Raw genomic sequence first — 12262 nt, 5'->3', positions numbered from 1 at the left:
GATACACTTCAAAGCTTCAAGTATTTTCATCAACTTACCCTTCATTTTAAAACAGTGAATGAGTAAATTCCTTGTATTGTCTCGTGTTCAGTATTGACCAGAGGCCTGTTGTTTGAGCTGCTCTGATTAACCGTGTCACTCAGTGGCCCCCTGAGTCTCTCTCTCTCACAGCAGGGGGGGGCCTGTGTGTTCTGTCAGCCTGGCCCCTGATGAGCAGGGTGTGTGTGTGTGTGTGTGTGTGTGTGTGTGTGTGTGTGTGTGTGTGTGTGTGTGTGTGTGTGTGTGTGTGTGTGTGTGTGTGTGTGTGTGTGTGTGTGTGTGTGTGTGTGTGTGTGTGTGTGTGTGTGTGTGTGTGTGTGTGTGCGTGCGTGCGTGCGTGTGTGCGTGTGTACATGTGTGCGAGTGTGGCCACATAAATGGTAAATGAAAAGCAGGGGCTGGACAGAGCAAAGCATACCAAACAAACACTTGAGGCCAACTCGCATCATGCATACAAACACTGATGTCTTTACAGGAGGGCATAAAGAATGGTTCAAATTAGGTGCAACACAAAGAAGATCCCTCCTTACTCCCCACACCCACGCTCCTCTCTTCCCAACGCACACCCCCACAAAACCACCCCAACAACACCCCTTTCCCATCAAACCAAAGGCCCAATAAATCCTAAAGTGGTCCCTTTCCCCCCTAGACAAAGTCGTGATTTAAAGCACACAAAGAGTCCAGGCTCACTCCACTCGCCACTTACCCGAAGTACACTACAAAGCGCGGAGTCTCCACCCTGCAGGAGGGGGGAGGGAGGGAGGGAGAGCCAATGTTCCCGTCACAGGTCATCGGTAACAGATGACAGGCAGGAATTGGAGTAGGGGTAGGAACAGGGCTAAGGGATAGGCTTTCCTTGTGACACCCTAGTCTCACTGCTCGTATTAGCAATTATTTAAAAAAATACTATTTCATTGCTTTAATCATTTTAAGCACAGCCAGGCATTGTTGTTAAGTAAATGAACAAGTGGACAGTACGCTACTGATTCAAATCACAGGACATATGGCAATGGCGTGTGGTACCTCAACAGAGCATAATCAGACACAGGCACTTATTTACATTGCTACTGACTAACAGAATGAGAATCTGTTGGCCAACCAAAAGCTCCCCAGAGTTGCTGTCCAGTACCTGTCCAGAGTGAGGGATAGGGTCTCGTTGACCTCAGGGATATCATCAGCCATGACGGTGACGTTGATGACGGCGTCACTCTGTCCCGTCAGGAACACCACTGAGCCGCTCAGGGTTTCCAGGTCGTCAGTGGTGATGTCAGCCTGGTTGTCTCCGATTGGTCGAAGGCTCCAGAACACCACGGCCTTGCCGTCTGTCCCGTCACGCCGCAGGCTGAGGGTCACCTGTGGGAGGAGGAAGAATATCCTATCCCTCAACCATCTGCAATCATACGAGACATTAGGAACAAACTGACTCGTAGGATTAGAAGCCTATCCATTATAAGCACTGAAGCTACGTTACATGAAACAAGACCTGCAAATTGCTGTTCAAACATACTGTAGTGATCATTCAACTGCAGTAATTACGACTTGAAAAACATTTCAAGTCATCATTGTAACATCAAAGTAACATCCCCACACATACAGTATCTCGAGCCAGATCATTCCAGAGTCACGGTACACTACACAGGTGTGCCATTGAGCATACAGAGGGTTAGCGTACTATGCTAACGTGTGTGTCATTGATAAAGAGAGATGGTTAGCGTAATAGCGTGCCATGCTAACATGTGTGCCACAGACGCAGACAGAGGATTAGCGTTGTACCGTGCTAGTGTTGGTGACCTCAGGCTCATACACCACCACCGTGGTGTTACTGGTGAAGCCGATCTCCCCGTTGGCGATGTCGGGGGTGACTGTGAGGGTGAGGTTGAGCGCCCCTCCGAAGCGAGGACTCACAGACGGGATGGGAGGGCTGATACTGACCAGGTCCACACTATCCAGCTGAAAGAGAGACAGCAATGATGACTAAGCACAAATCCCCCTATAGCCATCTTCCAATACATGACTCATCTTTCATACCAGTAGGGCCACATTTTTGTTGTGTTAGCCAAATGGAAAAATGTCTTAAAAAAAAGAAAATAAATACATGACTCTCACATGGGCAGTATACTGTATAAGTACAGGTGTGGGTTTCATTCAGGTATTGTGGAGTTATTAGTTCATCAGGGAACGAACAGAATGTTAAGCGTTAATGCAATGTTGCAGTTTTCTCTCAGGCATTCGTGTTCTATTGTGCAGTACTGTACCTCTTTACCCCTCCATGATTCCAAATAAACCGCTCTCTTAGCCTCACACTCTCACTACACTATGAATGACTTTCTCCAAAGACCTCTCAGCACTGTCATTCTGCTTCTTCTTTGGGCTTTGTGTGTGTGTGTGCTTTTGCATGTGTGCGCGTGTGTGTGTGTGTGTGTGTGTGTGTGAGGGAGCAGTTTGGGACCCATTGAATGTGAAGGAGGTACTTCCATTTTGTGTTTGTTTTCAAGCGCTGCCTGATGAGGGCTGTTTGTTTGGATGCTTGGACAGATCCCATGGCAACAGGCCAGAGCACAGTTCTCAGGTCCAAGTCACTCACACATGCAAATGAGGGACCATGTATCTGGACAAGCTTGACAAAACTAAGAACCAACCAACATTTTCCAAAGCTGGAGCCGCTGACCGCTTTCTAAAACCATTTGCATACAGTAGCACAGGTGAGCTACGTTCATTTAAGGTCTTCACACTCATTTAAATAAACGGATCGTCTTATCTACTGTATTTGAAACCTTGTATGAATTGTGTGGCCCCACTCCCTGTGACAGTGCTTCTATGACTGGGTCAGTATTTGACCCAAAAGTGTTGCCGTCCGAGACCTCTGGCCCCACCTGGATGATGAAGTGGGCTCCGTTCTGCAGGAAGGCGTCATTGCGGACGGGCAGGGTGAGTCTGGTCAGATCCTGGCCCTGAGAGAACAGCACGGTAGTAGAGCGGCTGCCGTTCAGCACCCCGTCCCGGGCCAGCCCGGGGTCCACGGGCCCCGCGGGGATGTAGAGGGCAGTGAGGGCTAGGGATACCTCCCCCAGGGTGCCCCCCTCCCGCAGAAAGCTAAGGGACAGGAAGCGTCCATCGGGCTGACTTTGGATGTTCTGGTTCTCCTCCGGATGGAAGCGGAACAGGCCGTACACGTCATCACTGTCCTGGAGGTAGAACATCATCTGTCGAAGGAAGGAGGGAGGGAGAGGAAGGAGAGTGGGGAAAGGAGGAGAAATCATCAGACTCTGTGTCGTAAAGAAAGAACCCTGGGCTAATTTTAGAGATGCATCCTCTTTAATTAAATGGGCAAGAATAGCTTTCATGAGCTTTTTTTACTAGGGCTTACTGTAGATGTTTGACCAGGACTCACGGCTGTCTGACAGGTTTTAAGTGTTTTAAGTGCATTTGGAGTATGTGTTAAATCATTTGTATTCTCTTGACGGATGCATTGATTAACTACAAGCGTTGCGTTCTAAAGCTTATAAGCAGTGCTTAGTCAACTGCTTATACACACACGGCAGCAGATACCACACGCTGAGAGTCCAACCCCTGTGTGTGTGTGTGCGTGTGTGTGTGCGTGTTCTAATACATTAAACATAAACAAGGGTTGGATCTACCCACTCCTTTCACACATAGCCAAGATGGGAAGCTGTGACAAAGATGGCAATAATAAAGACTTTACACTGCCACACCCACTCATACACACACACACACACACACACACACACACACACACACACACACACACACACACACACACACACACACACACACACACACACACACACACACACACACACACACACACACACACACACGTTTGTTTTACTATCATTGTGGGGACCAAATTAAATCCTATTTTCCCTAACCCCTAACCCTAACCACAAACCCTAATCCTAAACCTGACCCTCAGCCTTAACCCTAAGCCCAAAATAGCCTTTTTCCTTGTGACGACGGGTGAAAAGTCCCCACTTGTTCGAATCTTCCTTGATTTACTATCCTTGTGAGGACACAGGCATACCCCCACAGTTGTCTTTGTTTAGATTCATTCAACCACATTAAGGGAACACCCAGTGTGAAGTGACAGTATTAATAGGGTCTACTGTACAGGACCAGTGTGTGTGCCTAGTCTCCAGCCATCCACCCACACACACACACACACACACACACACACACACACACACACACACACACGACCACATCCTCTAGAGAGGAGGGGACTGCTCTCCAGATGTGTCTCCCACAAGTGCAGCCCTCCCCCGCAAACTTCCTCAGGAGGGCGTGGGTAGTAGACCTGCTCCCTCCCTCCCGCCCTCTCTGTCAGGCGCTGCCCTATGTTCGACATGGCACTAAGCTCCCAGGGTTGACAAGCAGCTTTCTGACTGTCTGTCCTTCTGTCTTCCCCAGCTTGAATTTGTAATTGTAAATAAACAACAACCAACACAGAGCTCCTCAAAACCAACAGCATCAACAACATGACAGAACTGAACATAATATCTGGTTTAAATACTAGAAAACCTTATCTCTGTATGCAAAACAAATCGTCAGCCTCTAGTATTAGAACTGAAACTTAAAATATAGATGGACCAATCAACCAATCCAATCAATCAACAGCAGCAGAATCCTAACCAATTATATCCTAGCCAGGCCAGACTGACCTCCATAGGCTCGTCCACTTCGGCCCCTCCCTGCACAGTGTCCGGCAGCAGTCGGAGGACAAAGGCCTCTGCTTCCTCTGGAAGCTCATCTGCTGTGATGTTCAAGGGCAAGACCGCGCTCATCTGACCCGCCGTCAACCACAGTGTGCCCGCCTCGGGGCTCAGGTCATCTGACACGGGCGAGCGGTCGCTGGAGTTCCGACTGATGGTCCAGTTGACAGAGACGTCACCGTAGTTACCGCCGTTCCTCACGATGGAGATACCGTCAAATCTTTTGGACAAGACAGGGCGGGGTTGTGAGAATAGCAGAGACACAGAAGCAGTTGAGGTTCAATGTGTTTGGAAACGATCATGTTATAAGATGATACACTGATCAGTTTGACCAACCTGTCAGTCATATCCTCGTTGATACTGATTAGTTGGTTGAGGGGGCTGCCACTGATTGACAGGACCCCGTGGGGTTTATCATTGGGCTCGATGGTGACCAGGACGGCATTGGGCGGGATCAGCACGGCGTCTCCTCTCACCGTCTCCTCCAGCAGCACTACGTGGAACGACTCGGCAATCTCCGGCACCTCGTCATCGCTGACGTTGAAGAGCAGACGTGCCTCATAGACCCATGGGGGAAATGTCACCGTGCGCACCGCCTGCAGGTCCATGAAATCCACCGCCGGAGTGGCACTGCCCGCCCCGTCGCCGCTGACGACCACGTAGTCCACGGAGACCTCCGTGTCATCTGAGCCTACCAAGCGGCCGTGGTCGGCCAGGAGGCCGCGGGTTATGGTCAGGGAGATGACCCCGGCGGTCTCGGCCACGGCCATCTGGGACTGGGAGAAGCGCAGGGGGCTGTCATTACGGCGGATCTTCAGCTCCACGCTGCTGCCATTGGGGTTGAGGACCGCCCCGCCTGCCACACCTGTCAGCCTGACAGTGAACACCTCGTCATCCTCAGGGATCTGAGGGAAATCACAATGGTTAAGTGAGTGTTACCATGGAAATAGTTTCACGTTTTACTGTCACATGCACAATTACAGTGAATTGCCTTTTTTGCGAGCTCTAACCTCAACAAATACAAACAATAACAAGATAGAAAAAAAACACACAAATTACAAAAATAAGAACTAAAAAGAACAAGGTAAAGTAAGTAAGTCTACAATATACAGGGTCCGTTCCAGTAGCATATTTACAATGTGCAGTCACAACCTATCTACACCACTATATTCTCTTAATTAACCCCAAAAGAATTCCTACAAACCTAACAACTCCCATCACCCAATACCCGTCCAACCTCTCTGGCCCTCTCAAACAACCTCTCCCTCTCCCATACAACCTCTCCCTCTCCCATACATTTCACAACATAATAATACATGTTCAACCATTTCCTCTACCATACAGCCATTACACATTCCACTACCATGTTTCCCTATCAATTTCAAAGAGGAATTCAATCCCATATGCCCTGATTCTCATTCTACACAACATAACTTTCCTTGTGTTTCCATTAAATCAAGTCAAATTTTATTAGTCACATGCGCCGAATACAACAGGTGCTGTTGTACACCAGTTGTATTCGGCGCATGTGACTAATAAAATTTGTCTTGATTTAATGGAAACACAAGGGAAGTTATGTTGTGTAGAATGAGATCAGGGCATATGGGATTGAATTCACCTTAAAGGGAAATGCTTACTTACCAGCCCCTAACCGACAGTGCAGTTTCAAAAAATACGGGATAAGAATAAGAGATAAAAGTAACAAGTAATTAAAGAGGAGCAGTAAAAAATAACAATATAGGTGCAGGTACAGTGTCAATGTGTGGGGGCACCGGTTAGGTAGAGTTAATTAAAGTGACTATGCATAGATGACAACAGAGAGTGGTAGTGGTGTGGAGAGGGGGGTGGCAATGTGAATAGTCTGGTTAGCCATTTGATAAGATGTTCAGGAGTCTTATGGCTTGGGGGTAGAAGCTGTTTAGAAGCCTCATGGACCTAGACTTGGAGCTCCGGTACCGCTTGCCGTGTGGTAGCAGAGAGAACAGTCTATGACTAGGGTGGCTGGAGTCTTTGACAATTTGTAGGGCCTTCCTCTGACACCGCCTGGTATAGAGGTCCTGGATGGCACGAAGCTTGGCTCCAGTGATGTACTGGGCTTGTTCGCAATACCCTCTGTAGTACCTTGCAGTCGGAGGCCGAGCAGTTGCCATACCAGACAGTGATGCAACCAGTCAGGATGCTCTCGATGGTGCAGCTGTAGAACCTTTTGAGGATCTGAGGACCCATGCCAAATCTTTTCAGTCTCCTGAGGGGGAATAGGTGTTGTCGTGCCGGCTTCACAACTGTCTTGGTGTGCTTGGACCATGTTAGTGTGTTGGTGATGTGGACACCATGGAACTTGAAGCTCTCAACCTGTTCCACTGCAGCCCCGTCGACGAGAATGGGGGTGTGCTGTTGTCAACAATCATCTCCTTTGTCTTGATCACGTTGAGGGATAGGTTGTTGTCCTGGCACCACACGGCCAGGTCTCTGACCTCCTCTCTATAGGTTGTCTTGTTGTTGTCGGTGATCAGGCCTACCACTGTTGTGTCATCGGCAAATTTAATGATGGTGTTGGAGTCGTGCCTAGTTGTGCAGTCATGAGTGAACAAGGAGTACAGGAGGGGGCTGAGCACGCACCCCTGAGGGGCCCTTGTGTTGAGGATCAGCGTGGCGGATGTGTTGTTACCTACCCTAACCACCTGGGGGCGGCCCGTCAGGAAGTCCAGGATCCAGTTGCAGAGGGAGGTGTTTAGTCCCAGGGTCCTTAGCTTATTGATGAGCTTTGAGGGCACTATGGTGTTGAACGCTGAGCTGTAGTCAATGAATAGCATTCTCACATAGGTGTTCCTTTTATCCAGGTGGGAAAGGGCAGTGTGGAGTGCAATAGAGACTGCATTATCTGTGGATCTGTTGGGGCGGTATGCAAATTGGACCGGGTCTAGGGTTTCTGGGATAATGGTGTTGAAGTGAGCCATGACCAGCCTTTCAAAGCACTTCCTGGCTACAGACGTGAGGGCTATGGGTTGGTAGTCATTTAGGCAGGTTACCACAGTGTTCTTGGGCACAGGCACTATGGTGGTCTGCTTAAAACATGTTGGTATTACAGACTCGGACAGGGAGAGGCTGAAAATGTCAGTGAAGCGCATGCTCGCAGTGCACGTCCTGGTAATTTGTCTGGCCCTGCGGCCTTGTGAATGTTGACTTGTCAAAAGGTCTTACTCACATCAGCTGCGGAGAGTGTGAACACACAGTCTTCCGGTACAGCTGGTGCTCTCATGCATGTTTCAGTGTTATTTGCCTCGAAGCGAGCATAGAAGTAGTTTAGCTCGTCCGGTAGGCTCGTGTCACTGGGCAGCTCTCGGCTGTGCTTACCTTTGTAGTCTGTAATAGTTTGCAAGCCCTGCCACATCCAACGAGCGTCAGAGCCATTGTAATACGATTTGATCTTAGTCCTGTATTGACGCTTTGCCTGTTTGATGGTTTGTCGGAGGGCGTAGTGGGATTTCTTATAAGCTTCCAGTCCCGCTCCTTGAAAGCGGCAGCTCTAGCCTTTAGCTCAGTGCGGATGCTGCCTGTAATCCATGGTTTCTGGTTCGGGTATGTACGTACGATCACTGTGGGGACGATGTCATCTATGCACTTATTGATGAAGACAATGACTGATGTGATGTACTCCTTAATGCCATTGGAGGAATCCCAGAGCATATTCCAGTCTGTGCTAGCAAAACAGTCCTGTAGCTTAGCATCTGCTTCATCTGACCACTTTTTTATTGATCTAGTCACTGGTGTTTCCTGCTTTAATTGTTGCTTGTAAGCAGGAATCAGGAGGATAGAATTATGGTCAGATTTGCCAAATGGAGGGCGGGGGAGAGCTTTGTATGCGCCTCTGTGTGTGGAGTAAAGGTGGTACAGAGTTTTTTTCCCCTCTGGTTACACATTTAACATGCTGATAGAAATTTGTTAAAACAGATTTAAGTTTCTCTGCATTAAAGCATTTTCTTATGGCGGAATACAGCCCATTCAATGCTGTCTTAGTGCCAGCCTCTGACTGTGGTGGTATGTAAACAGCTACGAAAAATACAGATGAAAACTAGGTAGATAGTGTGGTCTACAGCTTATAATGAGATACTCTACCTCAGGAAGCGAGCAATATCTAGAGACTTCCTCAGATGTTGTGCACCAGCTGTTATTTACAAAAATACATAGCCCACCGCCCTTTGTCTTACCAGACGCCGCTGTTCTATCCTGCCGGTGCAGCATATAACCAGCCAGTTGTACGTTGATAGTGTCGTCGTTCAGCCATGACTCCGTGAAGCATAATATACAACAGTTTTGAATGTCCCGTTGGTGGTTTAATCTTCCGCGTAGGTCATCTATTTTATTGTCCAAAGATTGCCCATTTTCTAGCAGAATGAAAGGAAGTGGGGGTTTATTCGATCTCCGCCGAATTCTCAGAAGGCACCTCCGACCTCCGGACCCTTTTTCTCCGCCTCCTCTTCACGCAAATCATGGGGATTTGGGCCTGTTCCCGAGAAAGCAGTATATCGTTCGCGTCACGCTCGTCAGACTCGTTAAATGAAAAAAAAGGATTCTGCCAGTCCGTGGTGACTAATCGCAGTCCTGATGTCCAGAAGTTATTTTCGGTCATAAGAGACGGTAGCGGCAACATTATGTACAAAATCAGTAAAAAAATAAGTAACAAACAAAGCAAATATACAAACAAAAAACACAATCGGTTGGGGACACGTAAAACATCTGCCTTTTTCTCCGGCAGATTCAATACTTTTCGTTGTATGCTGTACCTTGCATGCGGTACAAATGACATTACTGTGGAAGCACCTCCTCTAAGAATATGAATTTAGCTGTTTGAGAAGGTTTGAATCCGAAGCAACCTGCCTACACATCGTTTGAAGTATAATACCAACATAGCTACTGTAGTAGGTCTAAGTTGTGTGCTGGAAAACCTTGGTAGAGCATGGGTGGTATAGGCATTGTGGTGCTCATGTGAATTTCCTTTATATTTTTGGTTTCAGACCAATGCCTATTCTCTCTTAAAACATTGTTTTTTGATTTTAATATTTATAGGGGTAAGGTGACTAAGCATCAGGATATATGATAAACAGAGTAGCAGCAGTGCATATGATTATTATATATACTAGATACATTAGGTACATAATATGGGAATATATCGTGTTGTTTCAATAGTTTACTGATATGTAACTCTGGGTTTTCTTAGCCTGCAAAAGAAAGATGATCGATGTGTTTGATGTGAAGCTGTCTGGTAAAAGGTGTAAGTGATAGCATACAGAAGGGGTGGAGAGGACAGGGTACCTGGTCATCCTGGATGAGGATGCTAAATACCACCAAAGCTCGTCCAGGTGGAATGGTGATGTTCCCCCGGTCTGGACTGAGGTCCTCCAGGGCAGGGTTAGGGCCTTCCGAGATCTGCCCGTGTAGAAACCACAACATATTGCTCACATACTGTCATCAGAATGACAGGAATACGTTTATCTTAAAAGTGTGTATCTGCATGTGTGTGTGTGTGTGTGTGTGTGTGTGTGTGTGTGTGTGTGTGTGTGTGTGTGTGTGTGTGTGTGTGTGTGTGTGTGTGTGTGTGTGTGTGTGTGTGTGTGTGTGTGTGTGTGTGTGTGTGTGTGTGTGTGTGTGAGTGTGTGTGTGTGAGTGTGTGAGTGTGTGTGTGTGTGTGTGGCTGGCATAAGTAGACCGGGTGACAGATAGACATCCATACTAAAATGCAACCGGCCTAATGATCTGACATGACCTAACCAAAGGGAGGTCAAACAGGGATCAGTTACTGTTACAGTGACCTCACCTCAAAGTTGACCGTCACTGTCCCATACGTCCCCTTCTCTCTGACCAGGCTGAGAGGCACATACTGGTTCCTCCCTCTAGGCTCATCCACAATGATCTGTTCAGTCTGGAAGAGAGAAAGAGAGAGAGAGAGAGAGAGAGAGAGAGAGAGAGAGAGAGAGAGAGAGAGAGAGAGAGAGAGAGAGAGAGAGAGAGAGAGAGAGAGAGAGAGAGAGAATTAACATTGTCTTTAGTGATTATGAAATTAATTAGTTCCTCTTCACAAGACCACATGATGAGCATATTGACTATAAAACTAAACAAAAACATGTTTCAGAATCGTAATTCCGGAGGCAGAGAGTCCTTCATTGATTTCCAAGAAGCAAAATAATGATCCCGAATAAGACCCTAAGGGGGATGCAGGCAGGACCCAATACTATGGTTACCATAGTAACTCTCAAAACTCCCACTGACAAGTTAATCCTAGGAGCAAACTGCAGCCTTTGTGGTTGTGCTGCCCCTGGCAACCCCAGACCCCTCCTGCACAACCATCTGCATGGATACCCTCTGTGGCATTTGACCCCCACCCTTGCCCCACCCCTCCCCTGTCCAAAGCTTAATTTCCTTATCCTGACTGTGGCTAAAGCCTTCCCTCTCAATCTAACATGGTACGTACTGTAGTAGGTAGGATTCGCTGGGATTCGCTTTACATTCATAAGCAAGAATCAACACCAGACAGATAGATGTTTCTTACAGAGTTGAAGGAGATGATTCCGAAGGCATTGTCATTGGACAGGATGGTGATGGTGGCTCTGTTGGGCGTCCCGAGTCTCACACCATTGGAGGAGCTCTGAAAGAAGAGAAAGGATGAGAAATCCATAGTTCTATCCCCTTATCAGGCACACAAACAGTATCATATCCCTTTTATACGAAGACAAAAATGTGCCATCTTTTACCGTGCCATCTTCTTTGTACCACTTTACATATGAAAGGTGAAGCCAGTAACAAAGCCGGTACATTCATAAGGCTTCACATAAATGCTTTGAATGCATTTATGCTCTCCGTGGAAATGTATGTAGTTGTAACGTTGAGCTGTTCATGTCTATTGTCACAGAAATGCCTTGGCGTTAAGCCTGGGGGAGCACACAAGCACATCTGCCACTTCATCTTTTTGTATTGTACTTTGACAGGTAAATATTTAAAGGAGCCTTATAATTAGCGAATAAATGACGGGTTAATATGTATATGTTTCTAACTTAGACTACAAATCTGTCTTCAGCCCAAATAACTGGTGGGGAGTTTGAAAGCAAAGTGCGATGGTGAGATCACATTGGCTGATAAATTGACACACTGAAAACATCCAAACGAGTAAACAACAATTGGAAAAATGGAAATCACTTGATGATCAGCCATTGATTCATTTTTTGTGAAGAAGGTGGTTTAACGGTGGCACCACATTTTCAAGTGCGTGCGATGTCTGTAACCACTCGACATTGGTAAACTAGGGGATTTCTTTGTGTATATTCAATGGATTTATTCAAATAGCCCACCCATATCGGCACACCCCTTCTCCCACCCCTCACCGATGCCGGCTGTGCACGGGGATGTATAAAAGGCGTATACCCACAAGAAAGTGGTAAAAAGGGGAGTGTTTCAAAAGGGGTCATATACTATAAACATTGCCAGATTTTGTTACTGGT

General features: G+C 47.2%; 1 protein-coding gene across 1 annotated transcript in view; it reads right to left on the bottom strand.

Annotated features, from left to right (window-relative positions):
- Nucleotides 1–12262, bottom strand: part of adgrv1 (adhesion G protein-coupled receptor V1) — a 180652-nt gene that overhangs the window by 133534 nt on the left and 34856 nt on the right. Inside the window, exons 4-11 of the mRNA XM_071353942.1 lie at nt 11317–11412; nt 10585–10689; nt 10083–10196; nt 5106–5674; nt 4719–4989; nt 2913–3242; nt 1813–1989; nt 1169–1392 (exon numbers count right to left, since the gene is read on the bottom strand). Coding sequence (XP_071210043.1) covers nt 1169–1392; nt 1813–1989; nt 2913–3242; nt 4719–4989; nt 5106–5674; nt 10083–10196; nt 10585–10689; nt 11317–11412 — 1886 coding nt within the window. The remainder of the gene's footprint in view (nt 1–1168; nt 1393–1812; nt 1990–2912; nt 3243–4718; nt 4990–5105; nt 5675–10082; nt 10197–10584; nt 10690–11316; nt 11413–12262) is intronic.

Source organism: Salvelinus alpinus, chromosome 19, assembly GCF_045679555.1.
Source record: "Salvelinus alpinus chromosome 19, SLU_Salpinus.1, whole genome shotgun sequence".
In the NCBI taxonomy this organism is placed as follows: Eukaryota; Metazoa; Chordata; class Actinopteri; order Salmoniformes; family Salmonidae; genus Salvelinus; species Salvelinus alpinus.
This window is presented reverse-complemented; position numbering and strand designations above follow the sequence as displayed.